General features: G+C 41.4%; 1 protein-coding gene across 49 annotated transcripts in view; it reads left to right on the forward strand.

Annotated features, from left to right (window-relative positions):
- Positions 1-12,300, forward strand: part of TTN (titin) — a 300,685-nt gene that overhangs the window by 119,445 nt on the left and 168,940 nt on the right. For all 49 annotated transcript variants that reach the window (XM_079974390.1, XM_079974400.1, XM_079974409.1 and 46 more), the window contains 18 exons: positions 99-308; positions 423-500; positions 621-647; positions 1,690-1,737; positions 1,848-1,904; positions 2,021-2,098; positions 4,908-5,147; positions 6,438-6,530; positions 6,722-6,799; positions 7,433-7,498; positions 8,425-8,508; positions 8,836-8,886; positions 9,314-9,376; positions 9,741-9,806; positions 10,116-10,196; positions 11,331-11,414; positions 11,736-11,816; positions 12,161-12,232. In XM_079974390.1, coding sequence (XP_079830516.1) covers positions 99-308; positions 423-500; positions 621-647; positions 1,690-1,737; positions 1,848-1,904; positions 2,021-2,098; positions 4,908-5,147; positions 6,438-6,530; positions 6,722-6,799; positions 7,433-7,498; positions 8,425-8,508; positions 8,836-8,886; positions 9,314-9,376; positions 9,741-9,806; positions 10,116-10,196; positions 11,331-11,414; positions 11,736-11,816; positions 12,161-12,232 — 1,557 coding nt within the window. The remainder of the gene's footprint in view (positions 1-98; positions 309-422; positions 501-620; positions 648-1,689; positions 1,738-1,847; positions 1,905-2,020; positions 2,099-4,907; positions 5,148-6,437; positions 6,531-6,721; positions 6,800-7,432; positions 7,499-8,424; positions 8,509-8,835; positions 8,887-9,313; positions 9,377-9,740; positions 9,807-10,115; positions 10,197-11,330; positions 11,415-11,735; positions 11,817-12,160; positions 12,233-12,300) is intronic.

A 12,300-nucleotide genomic window follows, 5' to 3' on the forward strand; every position in this document is an offset into this window, starting at 1 on the left:
TATAACTTTCTTTGTTTTTTGGTGGAGTCGTGTATGTAGGCAAAGCTTCATGTAAAGGAATAATGGTTACATTTTCAAAAAATTGTTTCCAAAAACAGCTGAACCCATCCAGTTTACAAAGACCATTCAGAACATAGTGGTGAGCGAATACCAATCTGCAACCTTTGAGTGCGAAGTATCCTTTGATGATGCAGTCGTCACATGGTACAAAGGCAAAGTTGAACTCAGGGAGAGTCAAAAGTACAGTTTCAGAAGTGAAGGCCGTTGCCATTATATGACTATCCACAACGTTACTGCAGATGATGAAGGTAATGTTACACTATTTGCTTCCTTCCCTTGCTGTCGTCCCCCGTCCCCGCCCCCCCCCCCCCCCGTTGCTGACAAAAATGATGTCACATAACAAATTGCCTTTGTGATTTCAGGGGTGTATTCTGTAATTGCTCGTCTGGAGCCAAGAGGTGAAGCAAGAAGCACTGCTGAACTTTATCTGACTACTAAAGGTTAGTAAATGCTTTCTTCAACTTAAAAAACAACAACACAGGACGTAAGATGGAAGGGTGGAAATGATGTCCGCGAAGTGGAAATAATTTCAAATGCAAATCTACTTTCTTCTCTTGCAGAAATTAAACTGGAAGTGAAGCCCCCAGGTAAAGAAAAAAAGCATGGATGCATTTGTCTCAAGTTTTGTTTTTGTATTTGAAACACCAGATTGCCCACACATGATGAGGTTCTCTGCCTGTACATTTCCCCTTCCACCTGAAGCCCCTACCCCTCTGGGTTGGATGCCAGTGTGGAGCCTCCCCAGACTTTCAGCAATGGCCTCTGGATGTTTCTAGATGGGGAGTGGGGCTAAAAATCCCCTGGTACATGCAGAAAAGCCTGCAGCCTTCATACTAAAGTTAGTTTCAGTGAGCATAGGCTATTTGTTCTTGTGTGTTCCAAGTAGGACAATTAAAGGGTTGGAGCCAAACTTAGTTGCTTGCAAATGAAAGCCACCCTTCTATCCTGAAAATACCTCATCCTTTCTTCCATTTTTGAAGGCCTCCTAACCCCCTGGAACAGATTTTAAGAGGGTGCAAGGGACTGCAGAGGGAAGGCGGAATTGGCAAAAGTCATCCTCTTTCCTTCTGCCGGAGTTCTGCTCCCACTAGCAGGATGCTCCTGTCAGTGGGTGAAACATCTGGATCTAAGCCAAATGGAATATTTAGAATGGCTTTTTCATAAGGGCAAATGACTTAAGAGTCATCTTCTAACTGAACCAGGACAGTCCATTCCATTCCAGGACACACTATTCTTTTCCTCCTGGTTTTTAATTTCTTCCCCCCCTCCAGAAAAGTCAGCAAGCATGCTGTGGCCCCTTTTCATTCCTTATTGTGCTGTGCTTGGTTCCCGTGCTTTGGAAATAAGTTTTTGCACTTCTGCAAACTTCATGACAGATGGGAACCTTTGGCCCTCCAGAAGTTGCTCAACTAGCATGGCCAGTGGGAGTTGTTGTTCAGCAATATAAGGAGGGCCAAAGTTTCCCCATACCTGCCTTAAGAGATTTCCAAAGCTTTGGGTACCTCGTGTGTGTGTGGTGTCACTTAAGCTGCATAAGGATCCACACTTCGAGAATGAGTTTCTTATTCGTATACGGGATGCAGCCAGATTAATCTGATGGTCCCTTTCCTTGTACATTTGGTTCTCCAGATATCCCAGATGCTAGAGTTGCAGTTCCTGTTGAAGTTCCAGCTGAAGGTAAGCCTTATATACAAAAGATTCTGCTGTTAAGGGTGGGAGAACAGGTGGTTTAGAATTTATGTGCCATATGAATGTTCATTGATTGAATTTTCCCTTGCGTTTATCAGAAACTCCTGCTCTTCCTCTCTTCCTTCTTATGCCAGAAGAGAAGAAAAAGGAAAAAGGTATTACAGTTCTGTTGCATACATGCTCAGAAATGCAGATCTTTACATGCACTTTCACTTGCTGCTGGGTTCATTTTGGGTGGCTAATGGCTTTATCTATTTTGTACTTGTTTTAGTCGTTAAAAAGACAACCGTGCAGAAAGTCACCAAAAAGGTGGTTCCAAAAGCTCCAGAAGAAGTTGCCCCTCCTAAAGGTACTATCATACTAGAAGTGTTGATTCAAATACTATAAAATTGATTTATAAGGAACATATGTTAACCAGTGTAGATTAAGGCATAATCACAGCAAAGGAAGGGGGGGAGAACCATCTTCCTCTCATTCTAAAATCTTTAGGAGTTTTCACATGTTACTACAAATGCATAAGTTCAGGAACATCTTCTATATCTGCAAACATGTGTAGGCTCTCTTCATGCAATAGGGTCCAGTACTATTGCACAATGGGGCTTCCCTTCTCCCTGTGTGCCCCCTTCCCCATGAAACTGGTTCGGGGGGAGGGGGGAATCAAGACAACCCTCAGAACAGCACACAGTGGGAAGAGAGGGGGGTCGTTCTGTCTGGCAAGTCAAAATGTTTCCCCTGGTGGAACAGTTGTCCTAGCATGACATTGAATTCCTCCCTAGCTGTGGATGGCTTTAAAAGAGTATTAGGCAAATTAATGGAGGGGAAGACTGCCAGTGGCTACTAGCCATGTGGAGAGCCAGTGTGGTGTAGTGGTTAAGAGCAGTAGTCTCATAATCTGGGGAACCGGGTTCGCGTCTCCGCTCCTCCACATGCAGCTGCTGGGTGACCTTGGGCCAGTCACACTTCGCTGAAGTCTCTCAGCCCCACTCACCTCACAGAGTGTTTGTTGTGGGGGAGGAAGGGAAAGGAGAATATTAGCCACTTTGAGACTCCTTAAAGGGAGTGAAAGGTGGGATATCAAATCCAAACTCTTCTTCTTCTTCTCTACTCCACTTCTACCACAGTTGGAGGAAGCAATGCTTCCGAAAACTAGTTGCTGGGAGCCACAAGAGAGGAGAATTGCTCTTGTGCTAATGTTCTGCTCCCTGGTTTCCCACAGGCATCTGGCTGGCCACTGTGAGAACAGGATTTTGGATTAGATGGGCCATTGGCCTGATTCAGGAGGCTATTATTAGGTCTTGTGTGTGTGTGATTGCAGCCTCAGTTGGGTTGTCGCTGCTGAATTTGACAGAAGACTCAATTAGCAATATTTGTTCCCGAGAAGAAGAAGAAGAAGAGTTTGGATTTGATATCCCGCCTTTCACTCCCTTTAAGGAGTCTCAAAGCGGCTAACATTCTCCTTTCCCTTCCTCCCCCACAACAAACACTCTTGTGAGGTGAGTGGGGCTGAGAGACTTCAAAGAAGTGTGACTGGCCCAAGGTCACCCAGCAGCTGCATGTGGAGGAGCGGAGACGCGAACCCGGTTCCCCAGATTATGAGACTACCGCTCTTAACCACTACACCACACTGGCCCGAGATTTGTTTCTCTCCCATTTGTCTTTAAATGTTAACGAGAATGCCGTGCATCTTAACAATACAAACCGAAGATCTCAGTCCAGTTTCATCTGACTAATGTTAATGAGACCAGATGAAATTAAATCCAAAGGCTAGCTCATGATGCTCAATCAAGCCGCTTAGCAGACATATCTGTAAATGTTTCAGAAGTGGCAAAGGAACCAGAACCCCCATCTTCGGCCCTAGTCCCAGTTCCAAAAGTACAGGAAATTATTCCAACAGAAGGTAAAGAATCAAATACTGAAATGCGCATACTAAGAAAATAATCTTTTATGGGGAGAATGGCACCCACTCCCCATCTTTTATTGCTTGGGCCATTTAAAATATGACGCTGTCATTCTTCATTTTCCCTTCAGTCATCCTAACATCATTATTCATGCAAAGGTCATCCCTTTACAGGATTTTCCAGATAATACTAATTTGAACTCTTTCTTCAACGTTTACTTCAGGAGCTTGCTGCAGATAAGCCGGGGGATTTAACTATCAGTTGACTAGAATACCCACTGAAATACTGATAGTTTATTAAAAGGACTTTGAAAAGACAGTAGATAGAATTAAGGCAGAATAGCTTTTGATCTAGTGGAGGTGTGTACTAGCACAAGAGATTAGGAGGCAGTTTTTTCATTAGTTTTTTCTCCTTGCAGCCCCCTTTGCCACCTGCCACACTGTTCCAGAGTGAAACCTCTTGAACTGATTTTCTGGGGACACAAAGGGCTGCAGCAGAAAATCGAGGAGAGGGTTCAGCAAAAAAAATCTCCTCGCCTTCTCTTATATCAGTGGACACTTCCATGCAGAATTGTATTTCATAGGGTTGGAGGAGACATTCAATTTTGTTTCCGTTTTAATGACAAACTAACTAGTTCACACTTTTTGATCCAATAGCCAAACTGAAATGCAGCTCTCCTTTGAAATTCACACTCCCTCAAATTTTGTGATGTAGTTCTCCAAGCATAAATTTGTATACTAGGGGCAAGTGTGCATGAAAATGCATCAAATAGTCGAAACACTTCATTATATTAGGGGGAAATACTTGCAAAAATATGTATATTAGTCAAAACTGCATGGGAAAATGTTGGTGGATTTGTATGAGGAATTTTTAAAATAAATAAATAAAATAAAGACAGAGAACTGAATTTAAGATCGGGAAAAACAAAAAGCTGAGAGAACCAGTCATTGACAGATTCATCTATCCCTAGATTTCACCCAGGAATTTCAAACTTTTCCACTGAACAGAAAGCTTTCATTTAATTCATCTATCCATTCATAAGCTCTAATAAATTCATCTGCCTTAGGACAGCCATGCTACTGTTGCTTTGAGAATGACATGGCATTGAAACTACACGACGAAAAACTTCATTTGTACAATTTCAAAGCACAATAACGCATGTATGGAATGATTATTCTGAAAACTGCAAATACCCTTATTAGGCTTTGTAGTATTATTATTATTATTATTATTATTATTATTATTATTATTATTTATTAGCTCCTGCAAAGAAACCTCAGGAAGTCAAAGTAACCACTGTAGCTAAGAAGAAAGAAGCAGTTTATGAGAAGAAGGAAGAAGTATATGAGGTTCACAAAGAAGAATATGAAGAATGGGAAGAGGATTATGGAGAGGAGCATGAATATTATGAACGAGAAGAAGGATACGATGAAGGAGAAGAGGAATGGGCATATGGAGAAAGACAAGTAACTTATGAGGAAAAGCAAATTCGCAAAGAAGGTATGTTTCATTTTTAAAAACTTTCTCCTTTCTGTTTTCTCTGTTGAGGAATCTGTGGTTCTCGAGATGTTGGTGTATTCCATATCCTATCAGCCCCAGTCAGCATAGCCATTTGGCAAGGATGATATCTGGAGAGTCACAGCTTCCCCACCACTGCACTATATGATTAATTTCCAATACCTCTCATTTCACTGTTCTTTGGAGGGGGAAGAGAGCTCAAATGTGGTTGGAAAAGCTGCTGTTCCTTTTTTTCTATCAAATTTTGCTTTCTTGCAGCAATATACTTGCAGAAAATATTTCAATTTTTTAAAAAATAATAATTTTTATTTGATTTTACAAGTGTAAAGGTAAAGGGTAAAGGGACCCCTGACTGTTAAGTCCAGTCGCGAACGAGTCTGGGGTTGCAGCGCTCATCTCGGTTTATTGGCCGAGGGAGCCGGCATACAGCTTCCGGGTCATGTGGCCAGCATGACTAAGCCACTTCTGGCAAACCAGAGCAGCACACGGAAACACTGTTTACCTTCCCACCAGAGCGGTACCTATTTATCTACTTGCACTTTGACGTGCTTTCGAACTGCTAGGTTGGCAGGAGCAGGGACGGAGCAATGGGAGCCCACCCCGTCGCGGGGATTCGAACCGCCAACCTTCTGATCAGCAAGTCCTAGGCTCTGTTTAACCCACAGCGCCACCCGCATCCCTTTACAAGTGTAGAATTATAACAATACAAAATATATGTGCATATTTAGAGATTTTTCCAAATCTTCCCACCTTCCCCTCCTTGGGTCCTATTATCAGCCTTTTCAACTGCATATTATTTCATCGTCCAAATTTTATGTCTCTCCATTTTGTCCATAATATTTTCAACATTACAAGTGTTATTGGAATCCTGCTAAAGTTTTCATCTGCTTACAGTGGTCTCTCAAGTAAATTACATTTTTTTCTCATTCTTTATTAAAGTTTTGGTCCTCTTGGTCCTGAGCTTTCTGGTCAGTTTTGCCATTTCGGCATAATCCAACAGCAGAAAATATTTCAAATGGATGTTCATCCAATCTAAATCTGCCTATACCTTGCCTTACAGGTCATATTAAAAAATAAGCATATTCTTTTGCAGATGGAACAATGCTGCACTGCTTAAGCAAATGGCGGCCAGTGTTGATTTCTATTTGGGCCAAGAATACACAACTGCTAACATTCCCTGCACTCTTTTTCTTTCTCAATTATACAATCCTTGATGTTTATGAAGCAGGTGTAAGGTAATGTTCTCTAATATAAATGTAATGTATGTTACAGTTGTCCAGGTTCCAGGAAAGCCAGAACCACCTATGCGGAAACCACCAGAGATTTCAGCCAAGAAAGTAGAGAAGAAAGTTGTGGTAGAAAAAGGTATGGCCTTTAGAATTTTAGTATCAAAACATTTCCCACTGCAGCAAGTCCTATTCAGATTATCACAGTCCTATTTTCTTTCCTTTTCTTTCCTTTTTAAAAAGTGCATATTCCCATTATATTCTTAAGATAACTTCTGTGTAAAATGAACCAATTTCCAGCTAATGTGAAATTATTTAAATTCCCTGCAGTTACACGGAAACCTGTAACCGAAGAGGTGGAAAGAAAGGCTAAAGTGATGGAGGAAGAACATCTCAAACGGGCCAGAGGTAATACTGAAGATAATGTAAATTGCATGTGCTTAGCAGTAGACAGTGCTATTAATACATTTGCATCAATTTCATATCCATGAAATACATGAAACTGCCTTAACAGATCAGCCTGTTTTGTTCATCTGATCCAGTGTACTGTTTCCTCTGACTGGCACTGGTCTCCATGGCAGATGTCTCTCGTGTTATCTGCACCCTATCCTTTTAAATGGAGATACCAGGGACTTCACCTTGGACCTCCTTCTTGCAAACTAGGTGCCCAGCTATTAGCAGAGGGAAGGAAGTAGTGCTGGGGGAGCAAATGGAGATGAGGTGTCCATTAAAAGCAAGAGGTTATAGTTAAGAGTTCTGGGGTTTTCCCCAACCCCCTGGAACAGATTTGGGGGAGGAACATGGGAAAGCATGAGGAGACAAGGGGACTTCTACTATGCATATTGAAGTCCTTGCACGAACAGAATGACTTATTTGGATACAACCCTTTGCTATGTATTAATTTGGTCTTTTGTAAATTGTATCCCACGAGTGACGCAAAAATGCAAACGCATATGCAGTGTGATGTTACATTTTCTGCATGTAATCTTAGCCTAGATGATGACCGAAAAGGCTTGGGACTAACTATTTATATCCTTTAAGCTCCAGAAGCTCCACCACCAAAACCTGCACGAAAGGTGGTCCATGAAGAAGTGGTAGAGAGAAAAGGTACAAAACACATTTTTATTTTTTCAGCGTTTATATGTAATCCCTGATCCGAATAGTTCCATAATGTATGCATGCATGCCCACATGTTCACTCTGTGCTGACCTGCAGTGATTGCTGGTTTTTATTAACCCATTGTGATGTTCCCACTTCACAGTCACACATGGCATTCTCTTTCTCTATGCAGGAATGGTGACCATGACTTGAGAAATCCCCAGATCCCCATACACTTACCACAATTCTGTTTTTCTACTTCCCATATCACGACACTCCAAAACACACCAACTCCCAAGCATGCTAGTGCCTCTTTTGTTTCTCCTTAAGGCTCCTTAAAGCCATCTGTTTTGACTCCAGTCCTGTTGTTGTTCTTGATCTGAGTTTGCCATTAGAGGAAGAAATGGTAGTTCTCATCACTATAGGGTGTGTGTGCTTTAAATGAACATGTGGGAACAGGGTTCTCTTAAGTCCTGTGGGGTTTCCACAACACCTAGGCACCGAGTCTATATTGGTGCAGAATTCTTGCTTTTTGGTTTCTTTCTTTAATATCTTCTATATTCATCTAATTTACACTATATGTTACCATTTAATACAACTTCTCCTGTATACTCACAATAGTATGTGTCCACTCTCTTGTTTTTATGTCTGCTTTTCTTTGGAAACAGGGCTTTTGTACATTCTCTTTGCACACAAAAATAGTTTGGACTGCTTGAAAATGCTTTTTATGCTTTATGGTCTCAGTTGTTGCCTGTTTATGATTTTTGTTTCTCTTTATTGCTGTGGCACATCCACCCTAATGGTGTAATTTTGAGCTGTGGTGCTGAGTTCACTAAATGTAGTATGTGGTGTTATGCGACTTCCATAAGGATAGATTCATTGCCTACCAATTCTTTAATTTAAAAAATATTAAAGTGAATTCTTGCTTTTTAAAGTACCAACAGAACAACAATGGACCATTTCAGAAGAAAAGGTGTCTGTTTCGTATCACAGAGAAGAAGAATATACATATGGTTCAGGTAACTATAAATATCTTTCCTCACTTCTTTTTTCTCCTTGCTGTCTTGTCTCTTGTGAAAATGGTGCCTTTTCAGAATTCTTACATTCTTTTTTACTTGATGATAGAATAACAAGTGAGGATCTGCTCCCTATACTGAACTGCATGGGAAAATACTCATGCACAAGAGTTTTGTGAGCACATGGGAGTGCAAAGATTGCTTAGGACTGGTGGAATAGACAAAGTCTGTTTGCTGTTGCATTTCTTAGTTGTCATTTTATGTACCAATCCAGTATTATCTAAAACAGAGTGAAAGTACAGTTTTTACATCTTACAATTCTCTTTAAAGAACCAGAAGAGTATGAAGAAGACAGCTTCTATGTGGAATATCCAACTGAAGGTAGATTCGCTCTTTTTCCAAATCAGTTTTATCTTGTTTTGTACCATGCGAGTTCATCTATACTGTTAACTGTTGAAATGTGTAGCTGTTATTATATACCGTCTTTGATACTCCCCTGGGTTTGGGCATGTCTTTATCACTATTTAGATGACCGATACATATGTTGGGTGGTAGGACTTAAGATCATGCCCGGAATTGTTGCTCCTAGATTTGCAAACACTGTGTGGAAAGAACCTAAGCACATACAATTTGTACACACCTAGACTCGATATGAAAGATCAGATGGACACTTAGAGGTGTGGATAGCAGGAGCAATTTTTTCTTCCACAAATTCATCCATCATCTTAATAGGTCTACATGTAGCATTTCAGTATTATCTAAAATGGAGGGTAAATGTAACTTTTTAATCTCATAATTCTCTTTAAAGAACCAGATGAGTACGATGAGGAAAGGTTCTATGTGGAAGCACCTGAAGTTCCACCTCCCAAAGGTAGATTATATTATTATTAATATTATTATTACTACTACAATTTTAGTATGTGAGTTTATTTAAACCAGGGTTTCCCAAACTTAGGTCCCCAGCTGTTTTTGGAGTACAATTCCCATCAACCATGACCACTGGTCCTGCTAGCTAGGAAAACAGCTGGAGACCCAAGTTTTGGGAAACCCTGGTTTAAACTCTTATCCATTAAGAACTTGATATCTGCAGTTATTTTATATCCTTGTTGATCAGATTTGGGTGCTTATGTATGTTTACATGTGTCACAAAAGCCAGTAAGTTTTTAAAAATATAATGTGAGGGTGGCTCTGATGACCACTATCATCTGATTAACCCAAAATTAATATCTTTAAAGTTCCTGAGGTGAGGAAGAGAGCAGAAGAAAAAGTTCCCAAGGAAGTGGAGGCCCCGCCAGCTAAAGGTGAATAATATATGTGCAATAATAACAATATCTCAGACAGGTCTCTAGCCTGCGTATCTTCTAGAGGATTGATAAACACACAGCCAAAAATGTGGCTTGGCTACTTCATCAGAAAGACACCTTTACAACTAAGATCCTACATATTAAACGTTATACGCGGGTTTAATCTTCAATAGCCATAACTGTCTTTGTTAAATAGATACATGGTTTTAAATCCACGCTGGCATTTCAAACATTTTCTTCACTGCTATGAACAAATGTAGGCCTGTAGCACTTCCTTAAACCTTTTATACCTGTGTGTCTTTAAAGTGCCTGAGGTGCCAAAGAAACCAGTCCCAGAAAAGAAAAAACCTGCTCCTCCTCCGAAAGTAGAGGCTCCGCCAGCTAAAGGTACATCCATTGTCAGAGCTGATCCCGCCATCTTGCTTCTCTGAACTCTTATCCATGCCTTAAAATGTGTCCATCCATATGTTACTTAGGTGGCTTTCTGGTGTTTTTCTGCAAGCAAAGTGTGTATAATATACATGTACTTTAGGGATGGCCAAATATTCATTTGCTAAATTTCACTTTGTAATGTAATGGATGCTTACTCCTTTCTGGGTGGGTGCCTGTTGTGATAACCTCGTGCTCAGCCACCATCCCTGGGCAGTGAGAACAGAGAGCACATGGCCAGGCAGCCATTGGGGAAATCCCCCCTAGCTGTCTGGGCATCTGGCTTGTGTTCCCGCCGGCTGCTGCATTTCAAATTGGCCAATCAGTGGCCTCTCCCGGCTGAGAGGGCATTGGCTGCACACATGCCCTTGCAACTGATGAGGTATAAAAGCCGGCAGTGTTTTCCAGCCCCAGCACATTTGCCAAATTTCACTTTGTTAACGTAATGTCTTCTGCATGGCATGATAACTGTTCGATTTGCATGCCGCGTATCGAAGGCACTCATACAGACACACAATTATGGAGATCAAAATGGGATGTATGCCCAGTGCGGCTTTTTTCATGACAGATTACCCTTACCTATTAACTGATTTGGGACGTGGGTGGCGCTGTGGTCTAAACCACAGAGCTAGGACTTGCCAATCAGAAGGTTGGCGGTTCGAATCCCTGCGACGGGGTGAGCTCCCATTGCTCGGTCCCTGCTCCTGCCCACCTAGCAGTTCGAAAGCACATCAAAATGCAAGTAAATAAATAGGTTCCACTCCAGCGGGAAGGTAAATGGCATTTCCGTGCGCTGCTCTGGTTTGCCAGAAGCGCTTAGTCATGCTGGCCACATGACCCGGAAGCTGTCTGCGGACAAACGCCGGCTCCCTCGGCCTACAGTGTGAGTTGACCACGCAACCCCAGAGTAGTCCACGACTGAACCTAACGGTCAGGGGTACATTTACCTCTTTATTAACAGCTTTTGCTTGATGCCTTGATATGCCATTTATCTAGCTTCTGCTTCTCTCCATATATTTCTGTGCAATCTTGGATGTTGAGCCTCAAATAGGAGTTCCAAGTTCTAAAACCTCTCTTTTTTTAATGATCAAGTGCCAGAGGTGCCTAAGAAACCTACACCAGAAGAAAGAAAGCCTGCTGCTGTTCCCAAGAAAGAACCGGCACCGCCAGCTAAAGGTACTTTTCTTGAAACAAAAGCCACCCAAAGAACCTTTGTCCCCTGTGCTTTGTCCCCCATATGCAACCACTGTTCGGAATAAGTTTTACAAATCCAGCGTCTTTCTGTGTTTGGTTACCAAAGCTAATGTGTTGAATATGTGGGTGTTTGGGCTACTGCCCATAGGGAATCTTAAATGGAGGTTCTTCTGGGTTAGAGCATTCCTTTCCAAAATACCATCTCTTCCTTCTTGTGAAGTGTAATGACAAAATGTGAGATGTCATTGATCAGTTGTTATGTGTCCGGGTGATTCTCAGAATCTGCTTTTGATATCTTTAAAGTGCCCGAAGTACCTAAAAAGCCAGTCCCAGAAGAAAAAGCACCTGTTCCCGTTCCTAAAAAAGTGGAGCCACCTGCTAAAGGTACGAGACCACCGCTCATAAGCAGCTCTTTTCATTTGTTGCTTCAAATGACGTGTCGTGAAAAGATCTGAGGTCCCTCAGCAGTGATTGTTTTCGTGTCGTAATCGTCATCTTCCTATATTTGTTCGTTGCTCAACAGCATCTTCATTAACAAATGTTCTTCAGTTAAACACCAGAACACTAAACGGACAGTGTGCAATGTTATCGTAACACATCTAAATTCAGTAAAGTGCCCAGTTCACTTGTAAGTGATCTCACAACTTGATATAGGACCCTGCTCCTCACTTTATAATAGTTAGCAATATTCGATCCCAATATTCATAACTCTGATGTTTTTTTCAAAGTGCCAGAGGTACCCAAGAAAGTAGAAGAAAAGGTTCCTGTTCCAAAAAAGAAAGTGCCTCCGCCACCCAAAGGTACAAGACGCAAATCTTATATATTTGAAAAATATATTAACCTAAATCTTAAGACTCTTTTGTTTCTC

Source organism: Podarcis cretensis (genome assembly GCF_951804945.1).
Source record: "Podarcis cretensis genome assembly, chromosome: 1".
Classification (NCBI taxonomy): Eukaryota; Metazoa; Chordata; class Lepidosauria; order Squamata; family Lacertidae; genus Podarcis; species Podarcis cretensis.